This window comes from Clavelina lepadiformis, chromosome 3 (genome assembly GCF_947623445.1).
Source record: "Clavelina lepadiformis chromosome 3, kaClaLepa1.1, whole genome shotgun sequence".
NCBI lineage: Eukaryota > Metazoa > Chordata > Ascidiacea > Aplousobranchia > Clavelinidae > Clavelina > Clavelina lepadiformis.
The window spans coordinates 16544248-16555796 of NC_135242.1; the positions used below are offsets into that span (position 1 = coordinate 16544248).

The following is an 11549-nucleotide window of genomic DNA, read 5'->3' on the forward strand; positions in this document are numbered from 1 at the left end:
CCATGAAGGCAATCCAGCTTTTTGCACGTTTTTTAAACAACGAAAAAGTCGACCTAATTGGGAATTTAGTTGGTATGAGACCTCGGCAGTCACCGAGTCATTCGACATAACCTAACTTTGTTTAATTAAATGATTATTCGCGTTATTATGAGTGAAATCTGCTGTTCTGTTAATGGTTTGTAGCTTATGTGCAAATTAAGTGATAAGCCACATCTTAAAAATAGATAAATTCACATTGACCTATAAACTAGAGTGAGGAGTGTTGAAGTTATAACTTAAGCCCACTGATAGTCTACTGTAGTGCTAAAATATAACCTGTTGGTTTATAGATATCACAGGGAAAGTATTTCAAAGAAAATGAAGTGCCCGTTTTGCCGTCGATTGCTAATGGTGATTGCTATTTTTGGGCTTGCATTTTTTGCAGTCATGCATTTTTATATTTTTCAAACGGCGCAAGCATCCGGACAAAAATCCAATGGCTGGCAGAATTTAGCTAGAACGCATTACGATGGTTGGAAGATGAAACATTATCCTGCTGCAATGACTAAGTCAACAAACAAAGGTCATTTGTCAAACACGTCCAGCAAAAGAACTAATGAAAGTCAAAAGCAAGTTGTCATGCCAGACAAAATGTCGATCGCATTGACGCAAAATGTTTCTTGCAAAAAAAGTTTTAGCAATGACAAAATTGAAAAAGAATCATCTTCAAAGTATGACACCATAAATGAAGACAACATCGGTAACTTCACAGAAAAGTTACGAAACCTTTGGGAGGATCTTCAGCAATATGCGGCAACACTTTACAAAACTGATAAACATCAGTCACAAAAGTTTATTCACGTTCTCACACGAGATATAAATGAAAAAATTTCAAAATTTCGAAAAAAAGCACGGACTAACCAACAAGACTTTCACCTTAATGAAGATGGTGATAACAGCGAAGACGACGACGACGACGACGACGATGACGATTGAAATTAGCTGAGGTTACGACTGTGTTTTTCAAATGTCATTTCTTGAATTGTTTATGGGGCTAATTGTTAATGATATTTTCTCATGACTAGGCTGAGTATTAAAAAGAAAGAACGTATAGCATGTATAACTTATCCCGTTAGCCTATTTGTATAGTAAGTTGCCTATTTGTCTATAGTAGGATAAATTTTGTTTGAAAATCTCTTCGCTGGTAGGCTGTATGCTTTTCTGATGTGAGCAGATAAAAGTTTGTTTTTGTTATTTCAGTTTTATGACGCGTACTTCATGCTATAACCGAACATCTTTGTATCGATGTATTGGCGCATTGATTGCAATTTACATCAATGAAATATTTATTGTCGCTTGCTATAGCTTACCTGCTGCCGTCGCTGCTACAAGACTGCCTGTGACATCTATTTTTTGCTTTGTTTACCCATTGTCACCATGTTGGCCTTCTCATTGCAATATTGTGTTTTCCACTTGTGTTTTCGTGCATAATTTACGACCCGCTGATGGAGTTAAAAAGATATTACGCTTGTAGTATTTCGGTCCTGCTAGTCGAACTTCCCTTTCTTTCGCGGAGTGTTGCAACTGTATTGTATCGCGTTTTCAGAAGGAATTTTTGTAACCACCTGTCTGATAAGTGATAATACAACCTTGTTAGTCGTTAAAGAAAACTTTTGCTTTGCCTTGTTAGTTAAAATTTACTGAAAACTTTCCCTAAATTGAATGTTTCACACAGCGCAAGTGCGTGCCTCAAAGAGTTGAACGAAAATCATTATGCAATTTAAGAAACTTTTGAGGGCGTATAATTTCATAGTTTTGCCACGGAAAGGCATGGCATTTTTAGTTAATGACGCATTACAACATTCACGTCATTAATTTTTCAAAGAGTTATCTGGGAGACGCTTGTGAGGTCCAAATAACAACATAAGTGTATGTATAGGACGTAGAGATGCAAGTTCTTATCATGCGTGTTTCGTATACGTAGAAGCGCTTTTGAAAGATGAAGATAACTCAAAGATAGCACGGAACAAAACTTCATGAATATATGATATCAGCTGCAAAGAGAAAACGGTTTTACAACGTTAACGATTTACACGTATATTTGGCTTAAGGAAACTAGCAAGAACATAAGCAAGAAAAAAGAAATTTAAGGGTTAGCATTAAGTCATTTTTGGCAAAATAGGGCAGCGATTTAAGGGAGCAAGAGAGTTTATCATGAACAAGGAATCGTTATGGTTTATAATATCATCATTGCTTTTGCATGATGTCAACGGTAAGTTGTCAGCTATGGCTTGACTTCTATTCGTTCGTGCTGGGTTTAATCTTAATTGACGAGTAAATGCGATGATCAGATATATTTCTGTATAGCCTAACCTTACTACTTTTCTGCTGAAATTTTTAAACAATCTGGTAAACCATATGACAGTAATCTGAATTGCAATCAAGTTTTCTTTAATTTAGTACTGTGCTAATCTAAAGCAAGTAAGCAAGCAACATTTGTCTTTTATATAGGTTTGAATTGTTACGCCTGTGAAAATGCTCAATCTGATGAAGAATGCTTGCACAGAAAAGTCGCCTGTGGTGTAGATCAGGTCCTTATAGTTATTTCAGTAGACCACACATTTAATTGAATACAATCAATTCGCAACTGATTGATGTTAATCAGACCTGGTCAGGACCCCTTTGTTTCGTTGAAAAATGTCGGTTGCCTGTAGCGTGTTATCAATATGCGAATAACTTAGTCGAAATCGAAAGAATATCGCAGTGATATCAAATTTTTGTAAAATAGCATGTATTCATCACAAAAAACTGTACACTAAAATAGGACACGAAAAAAGGCCTCTACTGAAGATGCAACTGCATCCAAAATGAATAATTCATGTAAAGGAATTCAGGAAAATGGTTAATGACTGCAGCATGCATGCGCCTAAACCAAACATTGACGTGTAATAAGTATAACAAATTGACGTATAAGTAAGCAACAGGCGTCGTAATCCGAATTAGCGGGTGTTTTCCCTTTATTTTGGCACATCCGTTTTTAAATTGCTGTGTTGGAGTGGAACAGCGAGGCTTCCGGATTAAATCGGTGAAGTGTAGGGAAAAATATTTGTTCCAAGCAATTTCATGTCGTATAGTGAAGATTCTGGTATTTCGGAGTTTGGATAGTCGAGCTCTAACTGCATAGCCAAAGACCTCTTTTAACTGTAGTCGGATTTGCCAAATATGTCTAAGTAAGAATTACTAACGCGTGAATCTTCGTATCTGAGGTTTGGTTTGTTTTAGCCTTTTCTTTATCGGTACACCAAAATCATAAAAAGGGTACTTATAGTGTGCTGTTTCTTTGTTGCAGAATGTTTGCTACACCGAAGTTCGCAACACGTCCAGTGGTTATGTCTTGATAACAAAATCGTGCTATCAAGACCATGCATGTAGCATTCTTGAGAGACAAAATGAACATAGTTGCCCTGTAACTTGCTCACTTTGTTGCAGTGGTAATTTCTGCAACGCAATTTCACCAAAAATTTGCACTTGCAAATCAAGTAATATGTTGCTTCAACTTATCCGCTAACAATTCATACAATTCTTGTAAACCTACATAAATGGGTTATTGTGTTTCAGCTAATCCGGTTACCGAGATTGGGTTAACACGTGGCCCGCGGGGGAAAGATGGAGGACGAAGGACACCGCGTCCGGGGAGTACTTTAACTTTCGTCGACGACGCTCCCGGACGTAAAGGATTTAGACCTACTTCATTATACACTATGTTTTTTGCAATCAACAATTTTCAAATCAGTTGATTTTGAGTGTTTTTTATGTAAATACTTAAAATTTGATGACCTTTCCTGAGTTACAGACTTAATGTAACTTGATTCAATCTGCCATATACTTTGTGAATCAAATGCTAAAAATAACCGAAGAAATTCGAACATGTGTTGCAGCTCCTAATCCGGCGACTGCTTGTCAAAATCAAATGGAGCTGGAATCTATTGCGATTACAGCTCCAAGATTGGATTGTGAAAACGACCGACAACCGGTATAAAGCTCCCAAATTATTTGTATTTGTTGAAATTCATAACTAATTTATTCTGTTCTGTAAGGTTGGTAATGAATATTTATAAGTTGTTGTTTTAGCCGCAATGCAAAAGCACCGCATCGGTCGAAGTTTTATCAAAGAGCGACGGATTGTTTATTTCAAATTTTACAAATCCCAACATCACATTTTTGTGCAAACGATTTCCACAAGCAGTTGTTGAAACCAGCACGGATGATGGAAATGCAGGTGTCGGTCTGAGTTGCGTTAGTAAAGCAACTGCTGAGGTTTTTGCTGATAATCCTCCCAAGGCCAATCATAATAGTTGGAGTGTAGTAAATGCATTTTGCAGCACTTTAAAACACGTGGAGAACATTAATGAAGTGTGTTCTGTACACAAAATAAACTGTACATTTGGCACTGCTGAATATGGTACAGACACAAAATCACTGCCAGTTGCTGTTTCGAAACCATTTCTTGAGATTTTCAGAAAGAGTTCACAGCGATCGGTTGCACTTTCCCAAAACTCCACGAAGAATTTTTCATTGTCAACTACTGTCATTCCAAGACCTGCGACTCACCGTTTATCCACACCGCTTATCTCAACGGTATGGGGAGAGTCTTTACCAACTCAAAATGCGTCAACGTTGGCAGAAAACAGTTCGTTCATAACCCAATTTACGACTAATGTTAAATACGAGAAGTCCTTTCTTTCTCCGACCGAAGGAGCAACAAGTCTTCAATTGTGGGCTATTATACTAACTGCAGTTTCATGCTGCGTTGTTCTTGCATTCATTATGTGGTTTCTACATAGAACGGTAGGTAATACATGCTGAAGTAAACCTGATTGTTGTATGTAAGAAAATACTAAGGCTTTGCAAATGCGAAGTGCATTAAGCCTTAGTTACTTTTAGGATTAAAGAATTTAGAACTGCACTTAACTTGTAAGAGTTTCAAAACAATTGAAGAAAATCGTTATAAAACGTTTAATTTTTCATAATATGCTGGTACTTAGTCTTAACGACCATTAACTGTATGTTTTTGAGACTCGTTTTCATTCAACGGAAGGATAATATCTTGTTTTCAGATGAAGAGCAAAGGCGTCTACCATGTAAACCGTGTCGCTCCCCAGTCGCAGGCGAAAGAAGACGACTTAAAAGTGGAAAATGTTTCAGATTAAAATATGAAAGCAGAAGGGCAGCACGGGATGTGATTACATTTTTCATTTCAGGATATTTTTGTTTTTGCGTTGCAAGTATCAGGGAATCAACAAGTGTTGCATGTCAATACAACCGTAACGTTCACTAAAATGTTAACCTGAGCTAAGACCGTTCTTTTGAATATTTGCTAAATATAACAGTAAGTAACATTTTGAGCAAAATATTTATTCAAGAAGAATGTCCTTTGTGTTACTGGACCCTGAAGAAAGTTGACCAGTCTTATATACCATATGAAATTAAATGGTTTAAGAATGCAAACCAAAAAAGAAAACGTCTTTACACTTAGCAACAATACGCCTCTTCATAGCTATTGATTTATGGTCAGGATGCAGTTTTAGATTATATTCATCAAAATCACATCTCGAAAGTGTTGAAAAGATACCTGATCTAAAAAAATGTCAACTTACCAAACTAGGCCAGCAAATAGTTTAATAAATCCGGTAAGAACTTTTAATACCACTCATATAAATGAAGTTACAACTGGAATTAACATCGATAAAGCAAAACATTTGACATCATTTTGATAAAAAATTTCACTTATTTAGTTTTTATTAAAATGATGACCTTGAATTTCAATTTTAGATTTTAAAACAGTTTTACCAGCTCCATCCTGAACAATATAAAATATAAATAGAAATTATGGGACAATTTTATAATTCTTGTACAAACGGCCCGTTATAGCTTGGTCCCACTGTGGCTAAACTCTTTTTACCACTGAGGACACGCTGAGCAACTGCAGCAAGATATTGAGCAGATACAGAGTCCACCAATGATGCAATCTGAGCAGGTGATGAGACGGCATCAAGGGTCGAAGCTTGGACAGCTATATCAGCCGCACCAGCACCACTTTCATTTTCCATTAAAATTGCTGCCTTTAAACGTTGTTTTCCACCCTCAACTGCATTCTGGTCAATTCCTTGGGTGGCAATTTTCTCACACTCTGCTGCTGTTGCACTAACAACGCTTGAGATGTTATCAGGTGGAGCAATAATGCTTAATCCAAACAGACCACAGTCAGTGTAGTTGACTGAGTATGCCGATGTTGTGAATACTCCATTTGTTGCATTTTCAACAGCGCTGTTTACAACTCCATTAGCTAAACCAGAACCTCTTTTGATATTACAACCAGTACCTGAGAAAATTTTCAAAGAAAATCAATTACTCAACATTGAAACGATGAAACAAAATGTTTTAGTAACTGAATACTGGTATAATAATGTTCTGCGCTTACAAGTAAAGTTCACAAAGCTAACATACTACTAAAAAACAAAAGGATTGGCTCAAAATCAACGAAGTGGTATTCCAATAACATAGCTATTGTCTTAACTACTTGCAAACATGTAATGCTAGCTAATACAACACAAAAAACAAAGTTAGCTTCTTTGAATAGCTGAAATTATGTGCCAACAGCATACCCATGGTATGTTGAAGTACAGCAAGCGCAATGGCATCTTTGTCATTCAGGGCAACACCTTCAAAGGAGAGAGCGGCATGGACTAATGCACCAGGTTTTTGCACATGAACCTCACTGCTTACAAAGTCAGGTTTTGATCTTGTGGCAGATGAACTGGATCCTAAATTAAAAGGAATACATTGATGATTGCTGTAGAAAGTATTAATTATTATATTAGGTTCTCAACAAGCTTGGTATATATAAGTGATTAAACTGTGAATGCTACTAATCCTTAATAGCTGTTTGCAAGAACTTGTTAATTACTGTATGCTATCTATCGATTTAGCTGGCAATCAATCAATGACAATCTGAATTCAATTTTGATGACGACGCAATTTAAATTACTTAAACCATATGACTTGACAAACACATATTAACATAGTTAAAACCAGTTAATCGCATAGTCAATTTGCCAAACTATTTTATGCGATTAACCGGTTCTGTTGTAAACAGTAGCCTTGGTGTTGTTAGAACTTCATCTTACGCATTAACATGAAAGCAGAATGCTAGACACATTAACTGCTGACGAAATCATCTTTTACTATTCATAACACACGTAATCGAAGTATACTGCATGGTTTGTGATAATAAGGCATTGTTGCGTATACTAGTCGGTTAACAACGTTCGTAAGATTAAGTGCTTTTTGTTGCTATGGTTTTGTTAGGTAAAGTGAGAAAGATTGCGGTTGCGTGTTTTCGGCAATAGAAAAAAGAAATTCTTTATCGATAAAATTAATATCACGCGTCTCTTCCAGATGCCTTTACAAGTTAGAAAAAAGAAACAAATCATGCGTATGGCAACGTGTACAGTTGGTTGCAATACAAAAAGGTATTGTGACTTAATGACCATTTAGTCGGTTTTGTGTGCTGGCAAGGATAATAATGTGAACAATCGTAACTCGTTACAGTAATAATGCACGTCTTCATGGACCTGCTTAGTCTGGATAAGAATAAATCAGAACTATGCAAAGCTACTTCAAGAAAATATGCGATTAAGTGATAAAAGTCTACAAATCAATCGAGAAATTCTATTCAATTTTGAAACTGATTTATGCCATTAGCCATGGTAAGGATTAGCCGATGTATTTTCTTCAAATTTGAATGGGAGTGGTTTGGGATTATGGAATTCTATGCGATAAAGCAATTTATGCGTTTTACTGATCTCGTCTGTATAAACTAAAAAAAGCATTATACATATTATACATAAAAAATATCAATGTACGAATATATCAATAGGCAAACACGTTACTAAGTAAACCTACCAGTAGCTATGCTCTCCACAGCAGACCCTATTTCTTCAAGTGCTCCTTGAGTTATTCCAGTTGCAGCAAGCACCATGTTGTCAGGTGTAAATGATGACTGGAAACGATCAGAAAGCATCTCTGATGTATGTTTGCCTATCATGTAATCTGGACTCAGCACTGGCTGACCAAAATTACCTCGAAATGATGCCTATAAGAAGTATAACTATGAGATAATACAGCGAAATACTGATTGGAGCCTTTTCTATACTGCAACATCAGAACTATGCTACCTCGAGCTTACGCTAGGTACGCAACAGTTACATGTTAAAAAAACGAAGTTTGAGAAATAATCGTACCTTATGAGCAGCTTCCATCAATACATATATTGGATCATTTTCAGCACAAGCTTTATGATAACGCATTCTTGCAGTACTCATATCTCTTATCTCCCACCAGGGAAATTTTGCTCCCAAAACAGCAGGTACCAAAACATCTAATACAAGCTCTTGTGCAGCAGTTGCATAACAACTGAGGTTGTAGAAAATATGATCACGAGTTGCAGTAACTTCCAAGTCAGCACCCAATGAAGACAGAAGTTGAGTTGTCAAAAACGCTGTGTTTTTGGTTGCTGTAAGACCGGCACAGGTTTGCAGGCAGTGGGTAAGCCCCAAAGTAGATGATGCGTCATCTCGAGTTCCAGTGTTGACAAGAAGGACCACTCTAGCTGCAGGAGAATTTTCATGGCTTGTTGCAACTTTCAATCCGCTGTTTAACTTGCTAAACTGATTTGCTTGGCTGCTTTGTTGTACTGCAGCTGCTTGTGAACCTACATGGCGTTTTGCTATGTTGGACCAAAGTCGGGGAAATCTGTACATGGTTCTATTCAAAATAAACTAAGCCCTTACCAACACTGAAAACAGATAAAATTTGCACATGTTGAAGTTAAACAGAAAGAGTGGCGTATTTAAAAAAAAAACTACTATAAATTGAACTCAGAAATTTAACAAAAGACTTGGAATGGGCTGATATGAGCCGTAACAGAATGTTGTCTGTGGAGATGATTTGGGTAAACATAAATACTAAAAATGGCTAAGTCGGATACAATATTACTTATGAATTTATCAACTCAACAATGAAGATCATTTACTTAACGATATTGCTTTCTCAGTTGCCGCTTTAAAAAAGGTTTCTTTGAAACAATGTAATTTTTTTAGCAATTACGTCATGCTACAAGAGAGATTAGGTAGCCTTTGAATAATTTTTACCCCAGAGTCAATAGCGAAAAATTAAACAAATAAAAATAAATATGCACACAAACAACCAACAAAAGGGAAAAGCAGTGTAGGCCTGATGCTTAAAATGTGCAAATTCTTACTCGTACAGTGGGGCTATAATGATGGTTGGTTAGTGCACCCTCCAAGCCCAGTTATGTTTCAGTAGGTACCGAACAGATTTTAAAGTTTGCTTAGTGAACGGGGGATTAAAATGAATTATGGCTATTGTTTCATCTTGTTGCATGGAGGACTTCTCACCCAAACATGGTAAACTTTCCAAGCTACCAGCCAGAGTGGAAAGTATGACACCTGCCATATACGAGATTCATGAACGGGCACGCCAAACTTTTTTATGTCTACACTGAATTATAATAAACAAAGTTCTAAAAGTTAATTGTTTACACTTCAATTTACAATAAATAAACAAACAATTTCAAGAGGCTTCAGTGCAAGCCATCATGCCAAAATTTGTGTCTTTGTGCACAAGATTTCTTGTTGAAAAGAGCCGTACTTTCCAGCTGGGACTACGACTATAGGCTACTTGTTAGTTGTTTTAAACTTAATTGATGACGTCAGCAGAGTCAACTTCAATTGTAGGGTCGGGTAGCCAATGTATCAAAGTTTCAAGTGTCCAAATTTTAACCAAAAAATCGCTATTTTGATATTAATGTTTGTCCAATTTGATGGAGTTTTCGCATGTTGTAAATCAGATTTTTCTTTTAACTATGTACCAAATTTCAAGTCTGTACATACACTACTTTTTCAGCTCCCTTGCATCAAACTCTACCCCAGAAAATCTGATTTTTCAACCTAAAATGAAATTTTAATGTCCAGCGCAAACATGATATGATCTCATGAAGGAAACAAACTTGAGAGCCATTTTTTCGCACACTAGCGGATTAATTCCTCCTTTATGTTTTTTTTAAAATTTTTTGCGGAGCTACTTTTGCAAGTTTTTTTAACCACTTTTCTCTGCTTCGTGCAAATTATGTGGCGGAGCCAGTGTATGAAAAAATCTGCTATGGTAAAATGAATTGTTATCGATAGCAATTAACTGCATTGAATAATATACTCGATGTCTACGGAAAAGTGGGCTACGGTACAGGTGCTTAAAAACATTTATTTATTTACAGATTTCAATGGCGTAGATAAAAATAAAAAAGCACGTTTACTTCCATTTCCCTAATATTATTCATCTTTGCATTGAGAAATAATTGAGACGATACATACGTGATGCGACGAAAACCTTTTCTATTTAGCTATTTAGAAAAGATCTTTGTTGGTATTATGGAAACAAGCAGCGAAAGCATGCTCACTAAGTTAGCTTGCACGTCAATTATTGATCATTTTAATGAAATTTAGCCTAGACGCAATTATTTTGTTTAAAGTAGGTAGCAACTTTAAGTAGCTGGGGTCTAGTACACAAAGGCATCCTGTGGTTGTGCACTAGTATACTAGACCCAAAATTCTGAATTCAAACGTCGCTACTTTTACTTAACAGCCTAAAGTTAGAGCCATGCAATGTGCTAAATGACCTCTCAGCAACAACTTTGATCTCAAGGTCTCACACTGCTTCTCTACAAAAACACCCAAACCATCTGTGATCTAACGTAACCTACAAAACTATTGCTTAAGGGCGCTAGAGTGCTAAACTGTTAGAGGACGATAACAAAAAAGGGAATAAGTTCAAGGAACGAACAAATCTTTCGGAGTTATTTTTTATTGATAATGGTTAATTACGGATGTTGACCAACTAACCCTCATTTACCTTATTTTTGAGAGTGATTTACGTATGCCTGTAACGTTTACCACCCTGTCCGCTAGATAGCGGCAGGACACCACTTACATTTGCCGATAAAGTTATTGTGTTTTTCGTTTTTGCACAGTTCGTATTTCAATTCAGTCTACTTTAAGAGAAGGAAGCACACAATTTTTCTTTTTAGACGTCTCTCTGCGTCAAGTTATGCCTTTGTTTCGGCACATGTTATTTTGCCAATAAAACAATATCAAGTTAATTGCAGTGGTGAATCAGGAACAGCTGAACAGATATATAGCCTATAGTGCTAACTTTGCACTGTAAAGCCTTCCGTCGCGTTATATGCCAGCGTTACAGCAGGTAAAAAAATAATTAAAGAAATATTGTTTCGTGTTGTGGCGTATTTAAGATTGCTTTGAGGGGACACTAAAATTTTTAAAGCTGGGTCAAAAATATCCGGATTTTTTACCACCCAGCCTAAAATGCACGAAGCGCAATAATTTTGGGTTTTTACGATTCAAAAAACGCTTTAAAACTGCTTTGAAATAAATTGTATTTTCATACTGTATTTATACGTACAATATCTGCCAATA

General features: G+C 36.4%; 2 protein-coding genes across 2 annotated transcripts; one reads left to right on the forward strand and one right to left on the reverse strand.

The window, feature by feature from the left end:
* The first annotated feature begins 2065 nt into the window (after window positions 1–2065).
* Window positions 2066–5378, forward strand: LOC143450044 (uncharacterized). The gene is made up of 7 exons (XM_076950442.1): window positions 2066–2251; window positions 2491–2570; window positions 3329–3518; window positions 3598–3708; window positions 3918–4012; window positions 4111–4827; window positions 5097–5378. Exons 1-7 carry the CDS (start codon window positions 2194–2196, stop codon window positions 5187–5189), a joined length of 1344 nt encoding a protein of 447 aa, XP_076806557.1. The 5' UTR covers window positions 2066–2193; the 3' UTR covers window positions 5190–5378.
* Window positions 5379–5665: 287 nt separating this feature from the next.
* On the reverse strand, window positions 5666–8856 carry LOC143450043 (cytochrome b-c1 complex subunit 2, mitochondrial-like). Its single transcript, XM_076950441.1, has 4 exons — window positions 8283–8856; window positions 7945–8134; window positions 6645–6803; window positions 5666–6361 (listed from the first exon to the last, which is right to left on the reverse strand). Exons 1-4 carry the CDS (start codon window positions 8799–8801, stop codon window positions 5880–5882), a joined length of 1350 nt encoding a protein of 449 aa, XP_076806556.1. The 5' UTR covers window positions 8802–8856; the 3' UTR covers window positions 5666–5879.
* Window positions 8857–11549: the final 2693 nt, after the last annotated feature.